A 23026-nucleotide genomic window follows, 5' to 3' on the forward strand; every position below is an offset into this window, starting at 1 on the left:
ACCTTAGCTGTGGAGGAACTAGCAGGCTTTGGAATTAGGCAATAGAACAGTTTATTAAAATAAGGGGGGAAACCTCCTTTTCAGACAAAAAAAAGAGAAAAAAATCCCATTTGGAAACATTACATAAAACCAGAACACCTCCCTTTGAGAGTGGATGGGCTAGTGTGCTGTTTCTCTTCATGAACCTAAAATAATGCCACAAAGGAAAGAACTGTCTACTCCCTCTATTGATGAAACCAGAAAATGCTGCCACGGAGCACTTACCTGCACAGGCTCCAGGACGCCTGGGAGGACAACCCAACCCTGCACTAGGGTTTGAGGAGAAAATGCAGCATGAGGAGAAAATAACCTTTGTATTGTGCCCGAGTGCTTTTTTTTTCACAATAGCCGGTCTTTTTCTAAGGAATTTTAAGAGTTGTCTGCGATACTTTTGGGGAGACTGTGGAGCTGGTGGTTTCTCAGGTCAAAAGAAGGCCGCTTAGGCCCCATGGAATGAGTGAGTAGCCTAATGGTGATTTCATCTGAGACAGGAGATTCAAGACTTGCACTGGAGCTCTTAGCTAGGCTGTCCTTAGGCGTCTTCCACTCCCTCCATAAATAACAGTATAGGTCCGGAAGCAAAACAGGATTTGGGTTTGTGTGTTTTGCTTTTCATCTCGAAAAATGCAATGGCGGTATTCCTCACTGAACAACAGAGCGACAGATCTGAACTCACCCATGAAGCTAATGGTTAGCTGCAGCTTAATAAAGTTGAAACACGAAGTAAAGAGTGGTACAGGGCCTCCAGAAAGAACCTGACAAGCATCGCTGTTGAACTGCTTCCAGTGAGGGGAGGGCTCAGTGTTCCCAGCCGGGAGAGGGGGCAGGAGCCGGATCCCGCAGCTGAGGGACTGTTTCCTCCTCTCCAGGTGGGGAAGGAGCCGGCCGGCTGGCTGGCTGCCAGCCTTCGCCGGGCTGTGTGGTATTCTTCCTCTGCGTGCGTTCTGTTCCTGCGTTTCTTTACGGTTTTGGCCTTTCCAAGTTCGTTCCTTTCTCCCGATAAAGGTTTCCTTGCCTACGCTTGGAGGGAGAGCAGAGAAAGTCTCTTCAGAGGATTGAGCAAGTTTAGTTATTTGTCCTGAGGAGGCTGAGCTTCACTGATCCCACTCCTTTTTTCTGCTGCCATGAGGTACCCAGCCGAACAGTTACAGGTCTTGGGTGACCCAAGCTGCCGGCGGGACTCGCACCCACGTGCCTCTGTGTGGGGTTGTTCTGCACAGACTGTCAGACAGAAGCTGCAGAGCGTGCCCTCAACGCAGGTGTTCGGTGTGGTTAAAGATGTAAGACCATCTTCTCGAACTGGCACAGAAAGGAAAGAGAGACTTGGGCCAGAATGTAATTGCCGGTTGGGATCTGCTGAAGCCCCGGTAGCCCTGCAGACGTGTGCTGTACACTGCGAGCACCCTGCCTATTGCCGTAAGCCTTCCCTGAGGGCACCAGCTCTCCCCGACACGGCCGGGGAGGACCCGGGGGTCCCAGAGGCAGCAGCCCAGCGCGCCCCGCCGCGGACCAGCGGACGCCGGCGGGACGGGGATGCGGCGCTGGACTTGGCAGGGTCAGGCCGGGGCTTTCCCCGGCTGCGCCTGCGGAACGACCGCGCCGAAAAACAGCCGTCCCTCGCCGCTCGATCCCTCCCCAAAACGCAACCGCACGGTGCCGGCGCGGCCGCAGCGCCCCGTCGGGGCCGCCCGCGGCAGCGCCCGGCAGCCGCAGCCCCGGTGCCCGCGCAGCCCGGCGGGGCTGCCGCCCGCCTCGCCCCCGACGTGGGCGCCCGGCGGCGGTCTGCGGGCAACACCGGGCCCCGTCTCCCCGCCTCGGGGGGAGGCGGGCGGGCCCTGCCACCCGGGGACCCGACGGGGTGGGGGTGCGGCGAGCGGCTCCCGTGCGCGTCGCGGCCGAGGGGGGAGTGACTCTGGCAGGCCGCGGCGAGCCGCGATAAAAGCTCCGCTGCTGCCTCCTTCCCTCCCCTTTTCTCTCGTAACTTTTTTTTTCTTCCCTTTCCCTCCCTCTCCCTCCCAGCAAAGTGACCGCGGCGGCGGCAGCCCCGGAGCAGCCCCAGCGCCGGACGCCGCCATGAGCCCTCCGGTGCCGCCGTCGGGCCGCGCCGCCGGGGGCTGAGCCCGGGCGCGGGGAGCGCCCCCGGGGCCGCGCCGCTCCGCGCCGCCGCGGCGGGGGCCGGAGGCAGAGGCAGCGAGAGCCCGGGACCCCCGGCCACCCCCGCCGTGCCCGGGGCAGCGGCCGCCGCGATGTCGGCGCAGAGCCTGCTGAGCAGCGTCTTCTCCTGCTCCTCCCCGGCCGCCGCCGCCCCCGCCGCCGCCAAGAGCCTCTCCAAGCGGAGGCTCCGCCAGACGCGCAGCCTCGACCCCGCCATCATCGGCGGCGGCCGGGAGGACGGCGAGGGCGCGGGCCGGGCGCCGCGGGCGCGGGCCGCCGGCAGCCCGCCGGGGGAGCGCCGCGGTCCTCGGGGCGCCGCGCCGCCCCCCGGCGCCTCCTTCTCCACCCCCAGCACCCCGCTGGAGCGGTCGCCGCCGGGCAGCGCCCTCTTCGACGAGGAGAGCCCCCGCGGGAAGCGGAGCCCCGGCTGGGAGCTGCCCTTCCTGGCGCGCACCCCCTCGGCCTCGGCGCTGAGCGGCCCCGCCGGCCCCGCCAACAGCATCTTCTCCTCGCCCCGCCGCTGGCTGCAGCAGAGGAAGGGGCAGCCCTCGCCGCCCGGGCCTCGCCCCGCCGCCTACGTCGTGTGGAAATCCGAGGTAGGCCCGCCCGCCCCCCGGGGACGGGCACCCGCCGCGCCGCGCCGCCCTCGCCCCCGGCCTGCGCCGCCGCCGCCCAGCCCGCCCCGCCGGGCCGGCCCCCGGGCCCCGCAGCCGCCGGTCGCCGGGACGGGGCGGCCCCGCGGGGCGCCCCCTGCGCCCCCCCTCGGTGGTGGGTGCGCGGCGCGGCCCCGCGCGTGTCCGCGGCAGGGCCGGCCACGGCCCCGGGCAGCGGCTGCGGCTGCGGTGCCGTCGAGGCCGCTGTGGGAGACGGGCAGGGGCGTTAGCGCCGGGCGTGGGGATCCGCAGCCTTGGCGGGACGGACGGCGGCGTTTGGTGTTCCCTCGACGGGCTCCGTATACGGTTGTCCCGGGCGTGTAAAAGCGTCCCCTCCCAGTTTCACACCTCGTAAACCGAAGTATGCGATGGCTTCTAACAAGATAGACAAATTATTTTTAATGTGCGCACCCAGTGATCTGTGATTTATTTGACAACGCACATGTGTCAAAACCACATGAGGAGCGGTCGTATTCCAAGACAAATCCAACTTTGCAATGCAAATATTTATTCGTTTAACTTGGATGTCGTCGATGTTGGGCTGCAGATATCATACCATCTGGACGAATGTATTCCAAGAATGCGGCATTGTTTCTTGATAGCGATTGCTCGGCGAGTTGGTTATGCGCAGCCCTTCGTAGCGGGAGAAGAAGAAAGTTTTTGTTTGAAGAAATTCTCCATCCTCTTTGTGGTGTTTAGGTTTCCCGCTTAACTGTTTAGTAGTGCCTCCTGGAGCTTTTGGGTTGGGGTTGGAAGGCAGCCTTTTCGGCGTATTGCCGTTTCCTTTTAAGATGTGTTTATTATAAATAGCCAATACTAGCTAGATCTATCAACGCAACAGCCCCATGGTTTCAGCGGGATGCAGGCGTCCTTGAAAAATCGTTACCTTACACAGTGATCTGGGATCCAAAGCCAGGCTAGGCACCGTCACGGCACAAGATTACCAAAAGTAGTTTTTAAGGGCAAAGGCTGCTCTTCCCCCCGAACGAGCCCCACGTCCTCCTGCTAGCCTGGGCTATAAAAGCTGTCACCATCTGCCGGCGGGGATGCAGTGTCAGCACCCGGGTGGTGACTTCGGGCATGGTGCTGGCTAATGTTGAAAGAGGCAGCGAAGATTTTTAGCAGTTTTCAAAAATGGATTATTATTAAGTCTTGAGATCAGAAGTTACTCTTAGCGGTATTTCATCTTGATGCTTGAATTTTAAGGTAGTTAAAAATTCACGATTTCAAAGAACTTTGTGGGAGTTGCAGTGTCAGTGACAAAAACCTCCAGTGACCCAGCGGCTAATGACCTTTAGGTGCTCACTCTAATTAAGGGTAAGTTGTCTGCTTATCCGCTTACGATTTGATAAGGAACATCAAAAAGTATAAGATATGTAAGATTTCCTGCGCAGAGTTTCCTGACTGAGTCCAAGACTCAGAGCGTGGTCTTGGATCTGCAGACGTGAGCGGGTCTCCCTGGTTTCACTGAAACCATGCGAAGGTGTCGGACGCTTGGGGCACGTAAGGGTTAGTTTACCTGGCATTTTTTGCAGGTCCGTATGCTGTCAACCATGTAGCACACAGAATGCAAGTTCAAAAGTGCAATTATTTTTCCTACGTTGGTGCGTATCTAGCATTTTTAAATAGTCAAACCTTTTTTTTTGGGGGGGAGGGGTTATATTACTAATAACATGATTGCTTTACATTTGTAATTTATAGTGAAATTTGATTCAGTGCAGTTTCATGTGATGTTACAGCGCTGTTCTCTGACAAATTGTTGTTTGCTTGGCATTTGAACCTGGATAAGTATCTTTCATACATTTAAGGACCGCACTAACAAAGTGCGGTCTTGTATTTTGGAGGCATCTTTCCTATTGGCAAGGCCTGATTTTTAGAGTAACTGGTACTTATGTGTAAGTGCAGTTTAAAAAAAAAATCACCTTTACGTTAAAAAAACCCAACAACATGTGATTCCGATGTAAGAGAACAATTTTGGGAACGTCTGCGCCCAGTGCTGTCAGGACAAGCGAGTGTCCGCGTCTCTGTGCCGGGTCCCCGTGTCTGGGCTGGGCAGGTGGCCGGGCCACCGCTCTCCACCAGCCCTCAGTTGGGCACAAGTGTCATCGCAGTCGTCGTCCCAGCAGTCACGGTGGTGGGGCTGCCGTGTGGGAACGGGGTGTGCTGCACCTGACAGCCGGGCTGCTGCGGTGGGTCAGCGTCGTCGCTGTGGATTTGTGGCATCGTACGTCGGTTGGCATCCAGCCTGATACCTGCTGGTTTCAGAGTTTCTGTTTGCAAGGCGTTATACAAATGCTGACTTAGTTATAACTATCAGCAATGACATGTAAGGTGGTCTCAATCTAGGTTTTAAATGAAACTGCACATACATGATTTTGATCATATTCGCCCTCTTATTGCAGGCATGCATCCTAACGTGCATTCCGTTTGGTTCTATCATAAACCAGCATTGCTCATAAAGGATTTAGTTGCTTGCTTCCTATTTAGTCTTTACTGGAAAAAGACTTGTTCCATTTTTAGGAAGCGAAGGATTCTCTGTCTCTGGGGCTTCACCCTAGCTGTGGCAAAGCCAGTGTGCTTGAGGAGGTGAAAAAAACACATTTTACTGGGTGAAAAGGAAATAACTGGTTATAATATTGTAACTTTAAAAGGTTCCATTATTGAAATTACTGTTATTCTCAATAGGAAATCTGTCGTTCAGTTTTTTCCAACTTGAAAAATGAAGAACATCAGGACAACGATTTTATTCAGCTGTAAAAGACAACTGAATAGATGACTGCAAGCTGCAAATGAGTGTGGAAGGTTTCGGTCTGAGTATTTAAAAATTCTCATCCTATTAGCTGGGGAATAAAAGAGATATTCATTACAAAACCTGTTTTCTTTACCTTCATTCCAACATCTTCAGTATAACTGCGCTTTTTTAGAAAATATTTCTCAAAAGCCACTGTGCAAGCAACAGGGTTATGCACTAAAAAATAATATTTTAGGAGATATATATGGGAATTATTTTCTTCGCCTTACCTTAATCTCTAAAGCGGTAAAGAGAAGTAAAAACGCAGTGGAGATTTTCTCTTCAGAACCTCCTCCAAGCTGGATCTGTGCGGTGGCGTCGAGAGGGATGTGGTGAAGAGGCGGCTTGCAGCACGCGCTGGCACCCGAGCCGGGCCAGTCCCGCCCTTGGGCAGCCCGGTGCTTCAGGGGTAGGAGCACCTGGCCCGCCTGTATTGGGATTTTAAAGCCTGCGCCGAGCGCTCCCATACCGGCTGATCTGCGATTTCTCTAGATGAGGCCAAAATGTCCGTCATAGCTTCGATGTGAGGCCAGGAGAAGGATGGATTGTTTGTTTTACCTTCTCGTTATGGCAGCTCTTTGACTTCAGCAGTTCATACCACAACCCTGCCTACTGGCCTAGGGATGGAACGGTTGCTGCTCAGTTCATGCGGCCATTCATAAATAATGTTTAATGGAACGCCGGAGCGCGCAGGTGATTTCCAGTTTCATCAGCAGGTCACCCCTAAAGGCTTTACACACGGAAAGGTGTTAGGCCTATTTTCTTGGATCCACAGATTTTTGGATGTGAAGCATCATGTGACAGGGGTGTCTCTCACTCCCAGGTGACCTGGCTCTTCTTTATCGACATGTAATTTTATTCACAAGAATATTTTACAATTGTAAAGATTATTTTTGGTAGAGCTTTACTTCGCTGACAAGCATTCTTTCCCCTTTCTATTATCTGCTCATGTATAAGCTGCTTAAATAAAAAACCTGTTCCTGGGTCTGTGGAAATCAGTGACAGCATTTCCAGTGGTTTCAGCGGGGCAAAGTCGAGGGGCATTTTTAACAAGGGTAAAAAGCATTCATCCTCAATTCCCATCAGATCTCAGCTGTCCTTTTAAGCCATTTTCCTTAAAGAAAATTCACTTTCACTTACAAAATTATGTCTGTTATGACTATTATGCATTCATTAAGTGTTTCATAAGGTCAAATGACTCTCTAAGTAAACTAAATATCATGGAAAAAGGTGGTAAAAATATGTAGAGATACATTAATGCCTCGATTCTGCCAACGTCTAGTCATACATTTATGCTTAAGTATGTGAGTAGTCCTGTACGATTTAAGGATGCTTACAGTGACTGACTGGAATACGTTTGCCAGGTGAAAAGTCCAAAATAGCTCAAAATGAATGGATCTGTGTGAAGTCTCAAGTTGTGTTAATTCTTCTGCTTATTTTTCTGTCCTAAAGATGGCAATGGAAAGCCATAGCATGTGTGTAAACAAATGTGGCAAATCACATGAACGTATCTGAGAAATCTCTTTGTTATGATAAACCAAATCTACACACTTAAACTTATATGGCCTGATTATTTTGCTGTCATACTCCATGTGTTACTGACTAATTAAACTTTAACATCTCCAGCTAATACGCTTTTTTGGGGGAGAACTGTTTTTAAAGTAGTAGTAGCATAATAACATCTGCAGCCTTCCCGCTCGCGTGCCTGGCCGCCGGGAAGCAGGAGGCACCATCGTGAGTTTGCAACTTGCTCCTCAGCGCCTTCGGGTTGCTGCGGGCGGTTGCCTCAGCCCTTCCTCACCTCTTCCTCCTCCTGGCACAGCCTGCCTTCGAGCTGCCTGCTCGCCCAGGGAGGCTTTCTATCAAGCACAACGGGGCGAGGGGTCTCCCATGGTGCAAGAGGGAAGGTTGTCCTGGTTCCTCAGCAGGTTTTTGAGGAGAAGCCGGGAGTTGTCCTGGTGTCTCCCGAGCTGCCGGCCAGCCGTGCTGTGGCTAGCTGCAAGGATGTTGGAGATGCTCATCTGCAATATCAGAACACCACTAGTTTAGCTAAGTTATAAAATAACTTCTGTTTGAATCATATGGAGTGATAATTTAGGGCATGGCTGTTGGAAGTAGTGAACGCTCACAACTCTGGTTTCAGCTAATAGTTGCCCTGGGAGGTCAGCTTCCGTAAATTCACTTGCTTGATACTTTAAGAGTTTAAATCCATTGGGAAAGCAGTCTCAGATTCCCTCTTTCCATATCTCCTTGCTTGCCAAAGTTTCCCCCTGAGCATCACTGGTTTTTGCAAATTAATTTTAACCCCATTTTTCCAAGTTGCTGTGAGTGGCTAGCTTACTTCTTTCTGCTTTTTTACAGCCAGTGCTTGCTTCAAAACTATGCTGATGGGAGAACATACATGAAAAATACTTTCAGAGATAAAGGGTAAAGCAAAATTCTTAAAAATTGGGCAAACCGAGAGGTCACATTCCCATATAGATATATATCTTTGGGTGCTTCAAATGAGTATTTTTCTTTGAGGTTAGTGGGACAAGTTGTTTTGGAGAGAGAAAGGACTGATTGCAGAATCAAGTTTGCGGGAGCAGAACCTGTTCATTGTAAATTTAGAGGAGGGAGAGCTTTTCTTTATTTTTCCTTCCCCTATTCAACTCGTGAGCAATGATTGATGCATATTCTGGAACTTGTAGGTTACCTACAGAAAAGAGAGAAAGAAGGCAGTTTTCTCCTGTTTGCTAGGATGCATGAAGAAAATGTGAGATAGAAGTATATATACTGCATCACTTTCAAAAGACCTAGGATGAGGTACATAAGTGAAGACATCCTTTCCCCAGGCACGGCACTTCAGGTAGTGTTGATGTGACAGCACATTTGTCAAACCAGGGGTTAAGCTGAAGCTTTCGAGGTGTAAAAACAAAGCTGCTGCACTTGGAACTGGGGATAAGGCTCTACCACTGAAAGTTGCAATAGTTCACATAGTCTAAAGGTTGGTACTCCCCAATAAACTAATTTAACACTATACATGCAAATATTTTAATGGAATACCTCCTCAACGTTTAGTCTCTTGTGACAATGTCACATTTATTGCTCTCCAGTTGCCATAGTCTTACAGGCTTTATCTTTGATGAGCTCTTGGCCTCATGTTTTTGACTTTATTGCTTCTGGATTTGCCTGTGTTTATTGTGTGGCTTGCTATGATGAGATGCTCTAGAATTGTTTCCCCATCAGATGGAAAATTTGTCCGTCTTTGGGGAGGAATCACAGGTAATGTATTAAATTGCCATCAGCACTAGCTGATCTTTTTGCCATAATGATCTCTGAAGAGTGATACATAGCTGAAGTTAAATGTGAGCTCAATGTTACACTTCTCTTTAAGCACCTTGATACGTAACGCGGACAGTTTTCTATACGGGTGGAAGAGAGGTTTGAACATATTCCTGTGTAGAGCCTTGATTAACTGTCCAGGAAGCAAAATGGGGCTCTAGCATGTTTAAACGTCCTTTTGTCACCTTGGTTTTTTGGTCTTCCTCCAAACATTTAAAAAACTGGACACTTCCCCTCCCCAAAATTGCTAACTCGCATTTTTCCCTTTGAGGAAGGCTTTTTAATGAGATGTGCGAGAACTGTATTTTGGAAGGTTTTTGTTTTTTAAAGTAAAAAACTTTGTGTGCTGATATTTGCCACTGAACTGTTCTGCTTTATTTTCTTCTATAAGACACCCTAAACCACTAGACACACAGATTAGTTTCAGCCTAAGTCCATCCCATTCAATGCTGTAAGAGTTTGTAATTGCAAAATTTGGTGGGCAGAAATGTTGTGGGTCTCGTATGAAGAGGAATGCCATTAAAAGTAACTAAATATATTCAGCGTTTCTGAATTTGGCAAATGCACTCTTCCCATTCCCAACTAAATTCCGTTTGAAGACATTTGGTGAAAATAAGGGAGTTGACAGCTAGGACAGACAGAATTCTCCCAGAGTGTGCATTGCTTAAGTAATGGGAAAGGAACTTGTGAAAATAATAGAAATGAGACTGAAAAGTAATTTTGAGCAGCTTCTAAAATATCAACAACCCAGACTGCTGTCTTGACTTCGTGATGGAGTTGGCGGCACATTTAGCTTTGCAGACTCTGTTGTATGACAAGAACTGCAGCTGGGACAATTTGCAGGTGGAGAACTTTACAGGAGTCTCTCTTCAGTCTTCTGTGGTGTTGTGGCTGTATAAGTGTATAGGTATTAAGCACTTTTTTTTTTCTTTTTTTCCTTCCAGATGTAAATATCATAATGGAAACCAGCAGGGAGTTCTGAGCAAGTAGGGCTGAACACTCATGCTGGTATAGTAGTAACTAGATCGTATCAGTGTCAGAGTTGCAGAGTTGAAATCTTAACATAAAAAGGTAACAAAAATTAAGGTTATAATGGCAATACTATCTTAGTCTCATTAAACATGATGTGACGCTGCTTATATTTGATTTTCTGGCTATGTGGCATAGTATTTGAGAAGGTAAGGGTCACTGGAATTAAGGGGATGTTTTAAAACATAGCTTTTGTACATCCTAGGTTGCACTGGTTTTTAACTGAACCAGGTGTCTGGATGGTGGGAGAAGAGGCCAAATATTCCCTTCAGCTTGAGGAAACTGGAAGGGGGGCAATAGAGGTAAGGGCAAGATTTAGACTTCATTGGAATTTGGCATTGCAACTCATCATCCAATTTTGTGAGGTATTGAGCTCTCAGACTTCAATCTGAGAGAGTAGTCAAGTGTGTGCTTTACTTTTGGCGGGTGGATACTTCTAGTCAAAACAGGGTATCAGGCAGGAAGCAAAGCCTTTAGTTATCATTCAGTCCTAGGAATTTTACTTACTTCACCTCTCTTTAAAACTTTGCTATCTATTGTTTTGTGCAGATTTTTAAGCTGTGTTTGTTCAAAATAATTTCTATTATTTTTTATCTATTCTTATCCTGTAGCAATAATACATATCAATGGAAAAGTACGCGCAGGCTTTCTGGTTGAGTTTCAGCTTTTCCTAGATGTGTACAGACTGGCTATTTCAAGTTACGTGTCTGTTCCACTCCAGTTGTCAGCAAGGAGTTATTAAATCCTTGGGATAGTTAAGGGTGTTTTTGAAGGATTTGATGAACTTCCAGTGCTTGATGCTTGCCACATTGTCGTACTGGAACCAGATGTTGGGTACCACATGTTTGTGTTGTTGGAGCTAAGTAGGTTAGGTACTGTGTCTCTTGCCCCTAAATAGAAACAGCAGTTTCCCACCCTAAAGCTCTTATCCCCAGGTCATCATCCTCACAATCCTGGCTATGGGAACAGCTTGCATCAGCCTCCCAAGTTGCAAAACCAGAACTGTCTTTTCTGGATCTTCCTACTTGCTCTCTTCTGTATCCTGTCAAAGCAAAGACCTTCTGATTTAGGGTATTTCTCCATGAGGACTCTTTGACAGCGTAAGGTCGAAAAGAGATTTTTGAGTATTGCATTTAGTGAGGATGCACATGAGCACTCAGTCCCATGCAGAAACTCTCCCTGTGCCTGCTGAGAACCTGCTAGGACTTTGGGTAGATCTTGCTTTTCTCTTTTCTCCCCTCTTCATTTATGAGTTCCTGTTCCCTGCACTCGGACCTTTTCAGGTTGGGCTTGTCTTTTATCCATTTCTAGTTGTCCTTGTTATGTATACCTTCAGTTATGCTCCATGCCAAACATTAAAAAGGAAGGTAATGTGTCTTTTTCTGGCTTTCATCACCTGAAGTTCGTACTAAAACCAAGCTGCTTTACTGTAGCTGTAGCCTGTTATTTGGATTGGCCAAGTCAAATGTTAATGAGTCCTTTTGTTCTCATAAAAGGTTTGCCTCATAAATGGACAAAATGGGTTCCAGCAAAGTACAGAGTATGATACAGATGTTGCTAGCAAATGAAATGTTCATTTTTTTATAGTGTGATTAAGATTACTTTTGCACTGCCTCAGAGTCATGCTTCTCCAAAGGACTGGCTTCCTGGATTTGATTTTCAGTGATGGGACTGTACCTCCACTGATTTTGTAAGACTGTATAACTGATTTTGTAAGAGGAAGACTAATACAATTTTTCCATTGCTATTTCAGGTTTTATTTGCTTTATCCCTTTGTTTCTGCCACTGTTGTAATATGGCAAGATAGTTTTTGAGCACTCTCTTTTTCTTTTTTCTCTAAAGGGTAATTTCAGTTGAGTTGCACCCTACTGAGAGTAATGTGGTGAGAAACCAGTTGGCAGTGCTCTGTTCAGTTTTCATTTGCCTCTCTCTCTAAAAGTCTAAAAATATTCCTCCTACAGGAAATGTTTTTCATTCTGTTATGTCTTTTGCTTCCCGTAGGAGGTATTTCTTTTAATTTATTGAATAAACCTTTCTGAATTGTATTCCCATAAGAGTTTAGGCACAATAGAGTCTTTGGGCAAACTGTCCAAGAGATCTCACCATCTTCTGTTTTTAGAAGGTATGCAATTGTTTCTTTATACAGTGCCGTCAAGCTCTGGGACAAGCTGACACTTACGTGAAATGGGAGAATTTGAAGCTAAAGAATGCGGATTAACACATCTGCTATAACTTCTCAAATTTTGTTGTTTTTATCGTACGTATCATATTTATCCTTCTTAAATCCCTCTTCTCTTTTCCCTGCCCTCGATTTTAAAAGGATTCTGGGCAATATTTTGATCTCAATCTCATTACCACAATTTCTTTTGTAAGTGTATGTGTATATAAGAAGGCTAAATCCTTGTAAAATCCTGGTTGGAAGTCAACTATGTTTAGCTGTTAATTTAATGTGGATGACGGGGCAGGCTGTTATTTGAAAGGGGCGGTGGGGAAAGAGAGACTGGGATAGCTTACATTTTCATGCTCCAAAATAAGACCCTATCTGCTTTACCCTAAATTAGAACAATATGGTTGAGTTTTCTTGTGGCTATTTCATAACATTCCTGCTGACAAAATATGGTGTGCCTTTTGCTCATTGCTTCACTACTGTTTCTCAAGCATGTGTTCGTGTCTCTGGATCTAGTGACGGCTTTTGTAGCAGCACGCCATGGGGACACGTCTCGTATGTCTTTAGAAGGGGACAGCGTGTTTGCAAACTATATACAAAGTGGACTGCACGAGAGAGCGGGTACCAAACCATAGCCAGCTGGGAGAATTAGGCAGCCAAATTACTTAGATAAACACAATTAGAAGTTTTACTTTTTTTCAGGGGTAATGTGCCTTAATTCTGTATTCACTAAAGGCATCTGATGTAATTAGGAGTCAACCTGCGTGGAGGGTTTTAAAGCAACTTTTTAGTAGAATAAGTAGTAAGATTTATATTGGTCAATTTGCGTATTTGAAAAATCTCTGGTACACTGTCCAAAATGCCTCTTGCCCCTTTTCTCTGCTTGAGGTCTGAGCAAATACCATTTCCATGCTCCATCAAGGCTCAGATAAAGATCTTCCTGTTTCATAAACCTCTCCTCAATGGAGGCAGAGCGAATGTAACAGATGAGCATACTTTTCTTTCTTGAACTATGTAACAGAGCTTCCCACCTTTTTTTTAGCCCAAATGCAGCTAAATTACACCACCTCACATGGATCAGAGGAAAATGAGTTGATAAGTTAGTGAGTGGTGGAAGGTACGTAATGTGGAGAATAAGATGCCTGCATACTATGTTGTATGAGCAAAAAGGTAACGGGCAGGCCAAGGGAAGTGACTTGGCCCTTGGGAATCCACGTCTTGTGCAAGGGAGATGCTGACATACTGGAGCAACTGGAGGGCCATCGAGACAGTTATGGAACGAGAGTGCTTAATGCACAAGGAAAGGCTGAGATTTGTTTCAGCCTGGAGAAGAATAAGGGGGGATGTAATTCCACTTTTACTACCTAGGTGGGGGCTAAGGAGAAGAGGGAGCTGGGTGTTCTCAGAGTTGCACAATGACAGTCACAAGTTGCAGCAAGAGGAATTTTGACTAGGTCTAAGGAAAAAACCCATTCACAGCAGGAGTGGTTAAGTATTGAAATGGGTTGCCCAGAGAGGCTCTGGAATCTCTGTCCTTGGAAATTTCCAGCCCTTGACAGGGCAAGGCCCCGAGGAACCTGACTGAACTTTGAAGCTGTCCCTGCTTTGAGCGGGGGATTGGACCAGACGACCTCCAGAGGTCCCTTCTGACCTAATTTTTTCTGTGATTCTGTGACTCTGAGTATCATTTCTTTCCACAGTAGAATGAAAACTCCGCTCTCTTTCCTTGTGCTACAAAATACCTTCGACCGAACAGAAGTTGGTGGGTTACTGCAGAAAGTATGATGCTCTGCAGCATCAACGTTTGAAGCAGGCTTACAAGAAGAGTGATTTCTTTCATTGCATCATTCTCCAAAGTTGTTGCTGCACTAACACTCTGTGAGGCATACCCTACCGTTACACTGCAGCTACACTGCTGGTGTCTCGCAAATGCAAAGAAAGCTGGAGAGTTTTTTTTAAAGATGTCAGTAAAATTTCGAAGAAGTCCCAATCAAACCCTTCTTAGATATAGGTTTTTTGCAGAGACAGCTTGACAGTGCTCTAGCAGAAATTCAGCAGGGATTTGGCATGATCTTGACTGGCAGGGAAGTTTCAGTAACTACTTGCTAAGTAGGTTTCCTGCTGGCTCATTTAACCAAGCATGCCTGCATATTCCAGCGTTAGGGAGCCCAGGGTTGATAAGTATCTACCTTCAGGACAAGATGCTGCCGGGACAGACCTGTTCTGAAGTTGAGCTCTGTCTGCTTTTGTGGGTTATTTCACTTTAGGTTTAAAAATACTGAACATTTGGCAAAACACCGTTCTCTTTTCCTCCCCCTTTTCATGGTAGTTCAGTGTGCTCGTGACAGGCCATATGATGTGCTGCCTAAAACACTTCAATTAAATGCCTGTAATAAAATGATGGTACAGAAGCATCCCTGTCAATTTAGCTTTTCTCACTTTCATTTTTGTCATCTTCCTGAGTGTATTGTAAAAGTAAAAATAATCTGGGAGAGAAATGGAAGAAGAAGGAAAAAAATTGAAGAGGTATGCGAGAAGGAAAGGAAATCTCCTGCCGAGCTTTGAGCTGGGAATTGCATCAGATACACAGAAAAATAGGTGTGGCAGTAGGACAGTTCAGGCTTTGCCTATATTGTCTTACACAGCAACAGTTTAACCTGATATTGACCTTACAACTTATGAGCTTAAGGGTACAGTTATGTAACCGGGATCAGTCAAAGCTAAACTAAACTGGAATAGGCAGATTGGGCCACATGGCCCGGAAAAAGCTGGTACCAAATTGGCTTGCTGAACTAAATGCTTCCATGCTGCTATTTAAAAGCAGCACAGGGCATAATTTGCTGCTGTTTATAATGCAGTGGTGGGCTTTTTTGAGCTTCTGGAGTATGTTGGTCAACATCTGATCTCCTGTGTCTCTTCTCCTTGCTCTTGAGAAACGATTTTCGTGAGTCTGCATTTAGCTGGCAGAGGTTTTGCCAAGCAGGTGTGGCCTCCAGCATCGAGTGTAAAATTGGGCTGCCAGAAGGATCTTGCCTACAGTAAGATGAAGCCTTGATGGCTTGGGGTCATAAGCTTTTGCAGTCTCAATAAGTACTTTTTTCCTTGAATGGACAAGAAAGTAAAAAAAGAAGAAAGGTGACTGTGGATTACAGCTGCGTGGTTCAAATAAAAGGAGATAAGGAAGGGGAGAAGGCTGAAACAGTGTAAGAAATGAGTAGCGAAGGAAAACATCATTAGGGCTGGAAAACAGGATTGCCACTGAAGTGCCACCACCGCTGGGAAGAGGAGAGCTTTGACTCCTGCTTGCGCGTCCCTGTCCCGTCTCACTCGCGGTGTGACGTCCTGGTGTCCTCCCGGGAGCACTGCGCCCGAGGTGCCGTCCTGGGGCTGCTCTGCGCTTCGGACTGTGCCCGCCGTGCCACCTGGCCCTCAGAGAAGCTCCCACCTCTGGTGCAGCTTGGTAAGATGAAAGGTCGGTGTTGGACCAGCGGTGCGTGGTCCTTACTGGCTGCTGTGGTGTGTTGCACTCCCTGAACAGTTCTCACCATCGTCTCTAGTGATGAGATTTTTCTGAAGCCCCCGACTCACTTTTGAAGATGAACCTCAAGCTCCTAGATCGTTTAGATAGTTTTTGAAATGTTATTCTAGATCTTTTATATCCTTACTTTTTGTTATAATAATTAGAATCTCCTTCCTTTCTTCTTCCTTCCCAGAGGAAGTTGTCTGTAATGATGAGGTCTTCCACACAACTGAATAGCATTTTTTAGCAGTAAAGGGGTCTTCTGTCTTGTCCATATGTCTTCTTGAGCTGTTTCTCATTGCAGTAGCACTTTCAAGTTGTCTCTGTAAATACTGTTCATGTTTTGTTTGTGCTTGCTTTATGGTGATTACTATGTGCTTTAGCACAACTTGCTATATTATATTTGCTTTCTACTATCATTTGTTATTTTCAGCTCGTGACAGCGTATCTGCTTGTTTTTTAGAAACATGTCTTGAGGCTGTATCAGTGCATTATTAAATTCCAAATGTATGCACTTTATTTCTTTAATCCAGTAGCATCCAGCTTATACACTCTGATGGTAAATGGAAATTTGTGATTGCCATAGAGTGTGGGATCTGGCCTAAGTGCCAGAATGAAAAAGAGAAGATCTGCTGTCCTTTGGCAACTCCTTCTGTCCCTGTGATAGCTGGCTTGGAGGGGACGCTTGGGGAGTTACGCTGCAGAGCTGTATTTTTCAAACAGAGCTTCCTCTCTGGGAGTCTTTTGAAAACAAAGCTCCCTGATGTTTAGATATTGGGTTCGAGGGCTTGGTTGTTTGGGAATCTCTCTGACAAACTGGCTGGATATTGTCTGCTGGAAGCTGGATATTGTCTTGATTTCTATGGAGGAAATCCTTCCTGTATTTCCAAGGCTGCCAAAGGCTGCAGCCCCCGCAGAGCCAGCGAGGTGCCTGGAGGCACCCTGGAAATAGAGACGTGGGAACAGCGATGTAGTATGGCCATACTACAGTTGTGGTGGCTGCAGAGTCTCTTATGGTCTCAGGTGGCAGGACACCTTTCCTAAATGCTTTGAGCTCATGGAGACCCTTCTTCTGGACCAAGTCCAGCTACTCGGACTTAGCATTCAGCGTGAGATTTAGCCATACACCTTTTTTGGAGCTGAAGATAGCAGGCTTAAGATGTCACTTGAATTACAGTTGAAAAGAATGAGATTCCTGCAGTGAATTATTTATTTCTGGTTTCCTTACAGTTTTTTGAAATACACTCCTTTGGTTGACATGAAGTCATTTAATAATCATATTGCTGTGCTGGAGGGTGACTGGCCCCTTTAATTAAAATGGGACCAAAGCATTTGTAGGAAAGCAGGAGCTCTTCTTGTGCTGGATCTAACTCAAGACAGAGTGACACAGCCTTTGCAAGCAGAGAGACTGAGAAGCCCTGCTGGGGAGGGCAGGAAGGATTTAGGGAGGAAGGACTGGGATGGCTGACACAGTTGCACCAGGAATCGTACAGAGACTGTTTTGTGATACTTGGTGGCCTCAGCAAACAGATGTTTTGCCCTTGCTAAGTTTTAGAGAGTCTTAAGCCATGGGAATACTAGCTAGTAATACAGATATTTAGGTGTAATTTCTTTAAGAATGAGGGGAGAAGGAGTGAAGTTCCCAGTGCACAAAACTGGGTAAGAGAGACCTGACATGGTGGAATGAATGTAGGCAGTAGCTGAGGATGATGGAGAAGATGGGACTAGGTAGGGGGGGATATCTTTAATGTTCGATGTAATAACAGGCTGAGATGCAATGGAAGAAGGCTACATAGAAAAAGGTGACGTCATCAAAGCCAAATAGTCTTTGCAGAGCATTCTGGATGAGTATAAGTAGAGCAGCATTGCGTTGGAAAGGCGAGGAAAGAGAATGCCACAGCCATTGAGAAGATAGAAGTCTGCATAGGATTTCTAGCTGGGTTTTGTATTGAAAAGGCTGTGTGTTGACAATTTGTGTATAAATATAACCTCTTTTAGCTCCTGGCTGGAGGTAGGTGGTAGGAGGAATACCACATATACTGACCTGTGTTGACTTCCTGCCTCCCTTTCCGTAGGCATCAGATTTTCCCCGTGTCCTGGACATCTAGATGCAGAGTGGGGCATGGTGTAAAGATCTCTGGTCTAAGCTAGGAAGCCGATGTGGTGCAGGGCTGCTGCTCTGGGTCTGCTTGGGTCCCAAAGTAGTGCAGCCATGGTCCTGCAGTGACTAAGCTAAGAAATCTAATAAAACCTAATAATCTCTTGAGGAGAGGGTGCCAGGTACTGGGAAACCATAGTAATAATAAATGAGAAGTAAATTAATTTAAGTATCAGTCTACTTTTATCTCTACAGGATCTAAGTTTGTTTCATTAGCACATGCTAAACCTTACGGGGTATTGGATCATGCTTGTACTGTGAAAGGAGTTTGACACCCTTTACGAGTGAGATTACCCAGACATGGAGCATAAAACCAAGTTCAGCTATTGCCCCTGTAGTGATACCTCACCACCCTACTTGTCTCCTGTCCCAGCTGGAACGTGGCTGGCTCGCTGACAGCCCCTTGCCTGGGGCAGGGTTACTCCCCTTCCCAAGCGGTGTCTTACGATCGTCTGTCTTGATCCCCGTGAGCAGTGTTGTTGTTACCCGTCGGTCTGCTGAGCACGTGGGGTCGGTGCACCTTACGAACCAGTTACCGGACAGCCGTGGTAGCTGTGAAGGTACCATCCCCTGTGGTGGGTTACTGAATCCTGGTGGCTGGACAAGATGGGGATGGTGCCCTTTCAGCTGGCAAAGGCAGAGGCATCGTTGTCAGAAAGGGAGGAGGTTATGTGCGTGGTTTTAAGTACACAAATTTAAACTCTAGGCAGAAACACCATTTTTTAAAAAAAGCAGCAACAGGAAAGTCTTGATGAACAATACTGATAGGCTAAGTAATTCCTTTTGTTTGAAAATTACTTAGTTTATTCCAAGGACCTTTTGCAATGTTTTCTTTGCACATTAAATGTCTTAATGAAAAGCTGGCATCTTCCTGTGAATTATTAACACTTACCTAACAAGTGTTTACATTTGTTTGCCTTGAAACTTAGCTCTGCAATACTATCTGCAAACACTGAGTTTTCAAGCCAGTGCTTTAATAAAGGTGCAGATGAGGTAGGAGAAAGTGGCTGCTGGTTGTTTATACGTAACAGTTGTGCTGAGCCTCCTCCAGTTGCTAACCATGCGCATCCGAGTTTCTTACCTGTTTGTTATGACCACTTAACTCCTTTTGAACTGTTACTCTGTCAGCAGCAGTAATTGTAAGCCTCTTCTCTAAATACCTTCTTTATTATTTCTCTGAGAAGGGCAAACCAACCTTCAACCATATGCAATACTCTGGAGGTGGTTCATTGCCTGGAGCCTCATTCCTGCCCATACCCAGTACTGGACCACAGCAGCCTGTGGGGCACAGGCCAGGCACAGCTTTGGTCTTCTTCAGCACCTCAGCCCCCTGACAAGGAGAGGTGCACCCTGAAGCATGACACTATCTTTCATTTGGACGGGTATCTTCATGTTCTCTGTTTGATACCTTTTTGGAGACAGACTGTCAAGCTTCGACCTTGTACGTGGTTAATAACATCTTACAAGGAAGTTGCTGGATATTATAGCCAAGGTTGCATGGTACAGTTCCTGGTCCTGATCCTGGTGCCTTCCAGAACTGTATCATCCTCCCCAAACTGGGGATTACTTCTGTGAGAACTTGCTTTGACGGGAGACAAACCTACTTGAGTAAAAACTGGTTTTGCAGCAGCCACTTTTTAGCACTGGGGAAAAAAGAGAGAAAAAAGCGCAACAAAACCAGCAGAAGCTGAAGACCCATTCTCCATTTAAGAGGCCACATATCTTACTTGGAAATGCAAGTTCAGGAACATGACTTTAATTATTGGTGACCTTGTCACTTGAGAAGATGAATTAATTTGTATCTTTTGCTCTGGAAGATGGGTATTTCTGTGTCTTTATTAGATCTTTGTATGAGAAGTTGAGAGTGGAACAGGAAACTTCGAAGCCAGGGTTCACTATTTCAGCCTTGTTAGGGCACAGGTGGCTTTCACAGACGTCCTTGCCCTGGTAGTTAGCCATTACCAAGAGGGATCTAATGATTTACCTTTACCTGAACAAACATCTCATAAAAGGACAGCGCAAAGGACCAAGCGGTAGATGCAGTGAAGCCTGCCCTGACAGCTCTAAATTTGTTGTGTTGGAGGTAAATACACAGACATCTTCCCTGTGCAGCAGCTGCAGCTCATGGGGCAGTTCTGCACGCCCAGGCTTAGCCACCACAGGATTGCTCTGCGGTATTGGTGGCACTGGCAAGACAGCTGAACATGCCTGGCTGTCCTGGGGTACATGCCCCCCTGCCCTGCGGGGTGCCCTGTGACCCACGGGGCACATCTTGGAAGTGCCTGCATGCCCTGTGCATGCTGTCTCGCCTATGGGACCTGTTCAAAGCTGGCTTGAAAGTCCCTTCATTGGAGGCAAGTGCGAGTTAAGGTACCCAGTAGGCTGCTCCCCCACCTTTTTCCCCTGCCCAGCTGAGCTGTAAAGGTGTGCTTTGCGTGGTGTTAAAATCACCGCCTGGGAGGAAGTGGCTGAGCTGTGCTTCTAAAATAGCTTGTTTCACTGAGAGAGTAGAACTGACGGAGTTCTGGACATCCAGGAAAATGGTAGGTTTGAAATTAGGGAAACAGGAATTTGCTCTAAGCATTAAGACATGTAAAAGCACTTTTCACTCTCCTTCTCTTAAATACACGCAATCTCATAAATAGGACAAGAAAAATTATACTCTTCAGTGAATATTTAACATGTGAGATTTTAAATCTCTCCCTCATCTTAAATGGCATTTATCAAGGTGAATCTTAGAATTAACTAAAACATGTATTTCATCTTTATTGATGAGTGTCTTTAAACTACTTGAAAAAATGAGATTTTCAGTTTTAAAGGAGTACAATCAGCTCTCCTTAAAGGCATGTATATCAGCTTTCGGTTGATTTCTGATCCTGGGCTCCAAGTCTGCTCATAGACATAGTAGGAGAGAACTGCTCACATGCAGAATTAATTAATATTTATGGTGCCTTTATCTTGCTAGAATGTGCTAGACTTCAAAGTGCCGTGCATTGATTGTTTTGCAAAAATGCAAGGCATTAGTCTGTAAGAGAAATATTTCTAGCCAGAAAATCAGACACTTTTGTAGCCAGTTCTGCTATTTATTAAAAAACAAAAACTGGAGAGATTGGTACGGCCAATGAACATGAAGCTTTATCAAGCGGCATGCTGATTTTAATTGGCATGGTTTCTTTATCAGTGGTGGTCTTATTTAAAACACGTCTTAACATCTTATGGAACCAATTAAATATTACTTTGCAAATGGTATGGTGTTTCAACAGATGTGTAAACACCATGCTCTTCCTAACAGGAAAAGGTCACAAATAAGTCAGCTTTAAAACTAGGGTTGGTCATGTAATGCTCACGAAGGAAATACGGTCTTTTATACTGAAATAATAGAGGGTATCCTGGTGCCTGTTTTGGGACTGAAGCAATATAGTTTTTTGTCAGGGAATCACAACACATGGTCCATTTTTGATACATGTGTTTATTTTAATAAAATGAAAACTAATATTCAATCAAAAAAGCTTATAGTGTGATGCTGTCAGTCAGGACTCTGTTGCGGTCTCTGCTTGACAGTATTTATTTCTGTCTGTGATTGAGGTTTGTTTTTTCAGTTAATTTGCCTTCCCGTAGTAGGGAGGACTGTATTTATTAGATCTTACCATGCCTAATCTAACACGAACACCTGCTGGGAAGCTGTAATACAATGTCCACTGCGCCAGTGAGATAAGGACCCGATTTGTTTTTACTTGACACTGTTTCATATTTACTGTATTTCTTTAAAAAACATTTTGGAAATTTTGGTTTGGTGTGAATATTTGTTTAAGCTGTCCCATCAATCACCGCTATGTTTTACTTCCATAGGCAATGCCGTGACTGACTCCAGTATGTCCCTGCACAAGTCTCTAGATAATCTTTTGTGCAAGATGCGATCTGCCTCCTTCCAGACTTCCTACATCCACAGGCTTATTTAATTTTGAGACTTCTTTGACTTCATTGTTCTTCTTTGCTCTTTAGATGACTCAGTACTTCGTGGCTTAGACAGATCTTCATAGAGAGACTCGTTCATATTGCAAGAGGAGTAAGCAACATTCATTTAGAGAGTGTGTTGCTCCTGTGACTTAATCCAATATACCGAATGGGAAAGAAATGCCGAATGTGTATGATTATTGGCACATCTGTTATGCTGTTTGCAACCAGTGAATTAACACATTAATACATTCATAAGATAGTATTCGTGACAAAAATGGTTTTAGTCATCTTTGTATGGTGTATGGCATTTCTTCACTTAGATGCCTTACCACACCTTGGAAGCAGACAGTTGACATGTCATTCATGTTAGAAGTAGCATTCAACAGGATATGAATTATTTTGTCTTTATATATACAAGCAATATTATATTCTGTCCTCCTCTGCTCCCGGGAGAAGGATAAAAAACAGATAAAATTGGTATAAAAAGTGTGTATTTTATGCATATCCAGAATGAATCAGTTAACTGAGGACCTGTAGAGCAACACAAATTCATGAGAAGATTTTATCTCTAAGTGCTGGGCATTCATATTGATGCTGTATAATTTGATTTATGTGGATGTATGTTTTTAAGTGTCCCTTGAGTTGAAGGACATCACTCATTTTGATGTTTCCATATAAATATAATTTCACCTGTATATGCTGCCATCAGAAACAAATATGCAGCTGAAAAGATAAGGTTTAAAAGAACTACCCCCATATAACATTGCAAATATATTTCTTGCACATGTGTATGTTCCTGTATAGTTTCGTGCATGAATAATTTGTGTATGTTCGAAATAAAGGAAAAAATGTTTCCCACATTTGGCTTTGGCAGGGCCAATGGTTATGTGTGAAAACTGGACAAAAATAAAGATTCATTATTGGACTCACATCTGAGGAAGCTCTAGAGCATAATATTTTCCTCCAAAGTCCTCTTTAAGCTTGTGTTTAGTAAGTTAGCTTCAGATCTTCCTATCCAGTGCTATTCTAGCATAGGAAGAGGAGCTTTGGCTTGCCAAGTACTGACCAGCCAGCTGAGACGTGCGCATGGTGCGTCTTGACCTAAGTGCCACTTTGGGACAGGGATGTGCTGGGGAGCCGGTCCCCATCTACTAAGGTAAAGAAGCCACGTGAACAGGTTGAATCTTGCTTCCCTTGTGCGTAGCTCTTTTCCCTTCATGTAGAAGTGAAGAGG

General features: G+C 45.8%; 1 protein-coding gene across 1 annotated transcript in view; it reads left to right on the forward strand.

The window, feature by feature from the left end:
• The first annotated feature begins 2020 nt into the window (after nt 1–2020).
• The window catches only part of ARHGAP6 (Rho GTPase activating protein 6), a 341268-nt gene continuing 320262 nt past the window's right edge, over nt 2021–23026 (forward strand). The window contains exon 1 of the mRNA XM_075522445.1: nt 2021–2789. Coding sequence (XP_075378560.1) covers nt 2286–2789 — 504 coding nt within the window. The 5' untranslated portion in view covers nt 2021–2285. The remainder of the gene's footprint in view (nt 2790–23026) is intronic.

The sequence above is a fragment of the Mycteria americana genome, chromosome 1, assembly GCF_035582795.1.
Source record: "Mycteria americana isolate JAX WOST 10 ecotype Jacksonville Zoo and Gardens chromosome 1, USCA_MyAme_1.0, whole genome shotgun sequence".
Classification (NCBI taxonomy): Eukaryota; Metazoa; Chordata; class Aves; order Ciconiiformes; family Ciconiidae; genus Mycteria; species Mycteria americana.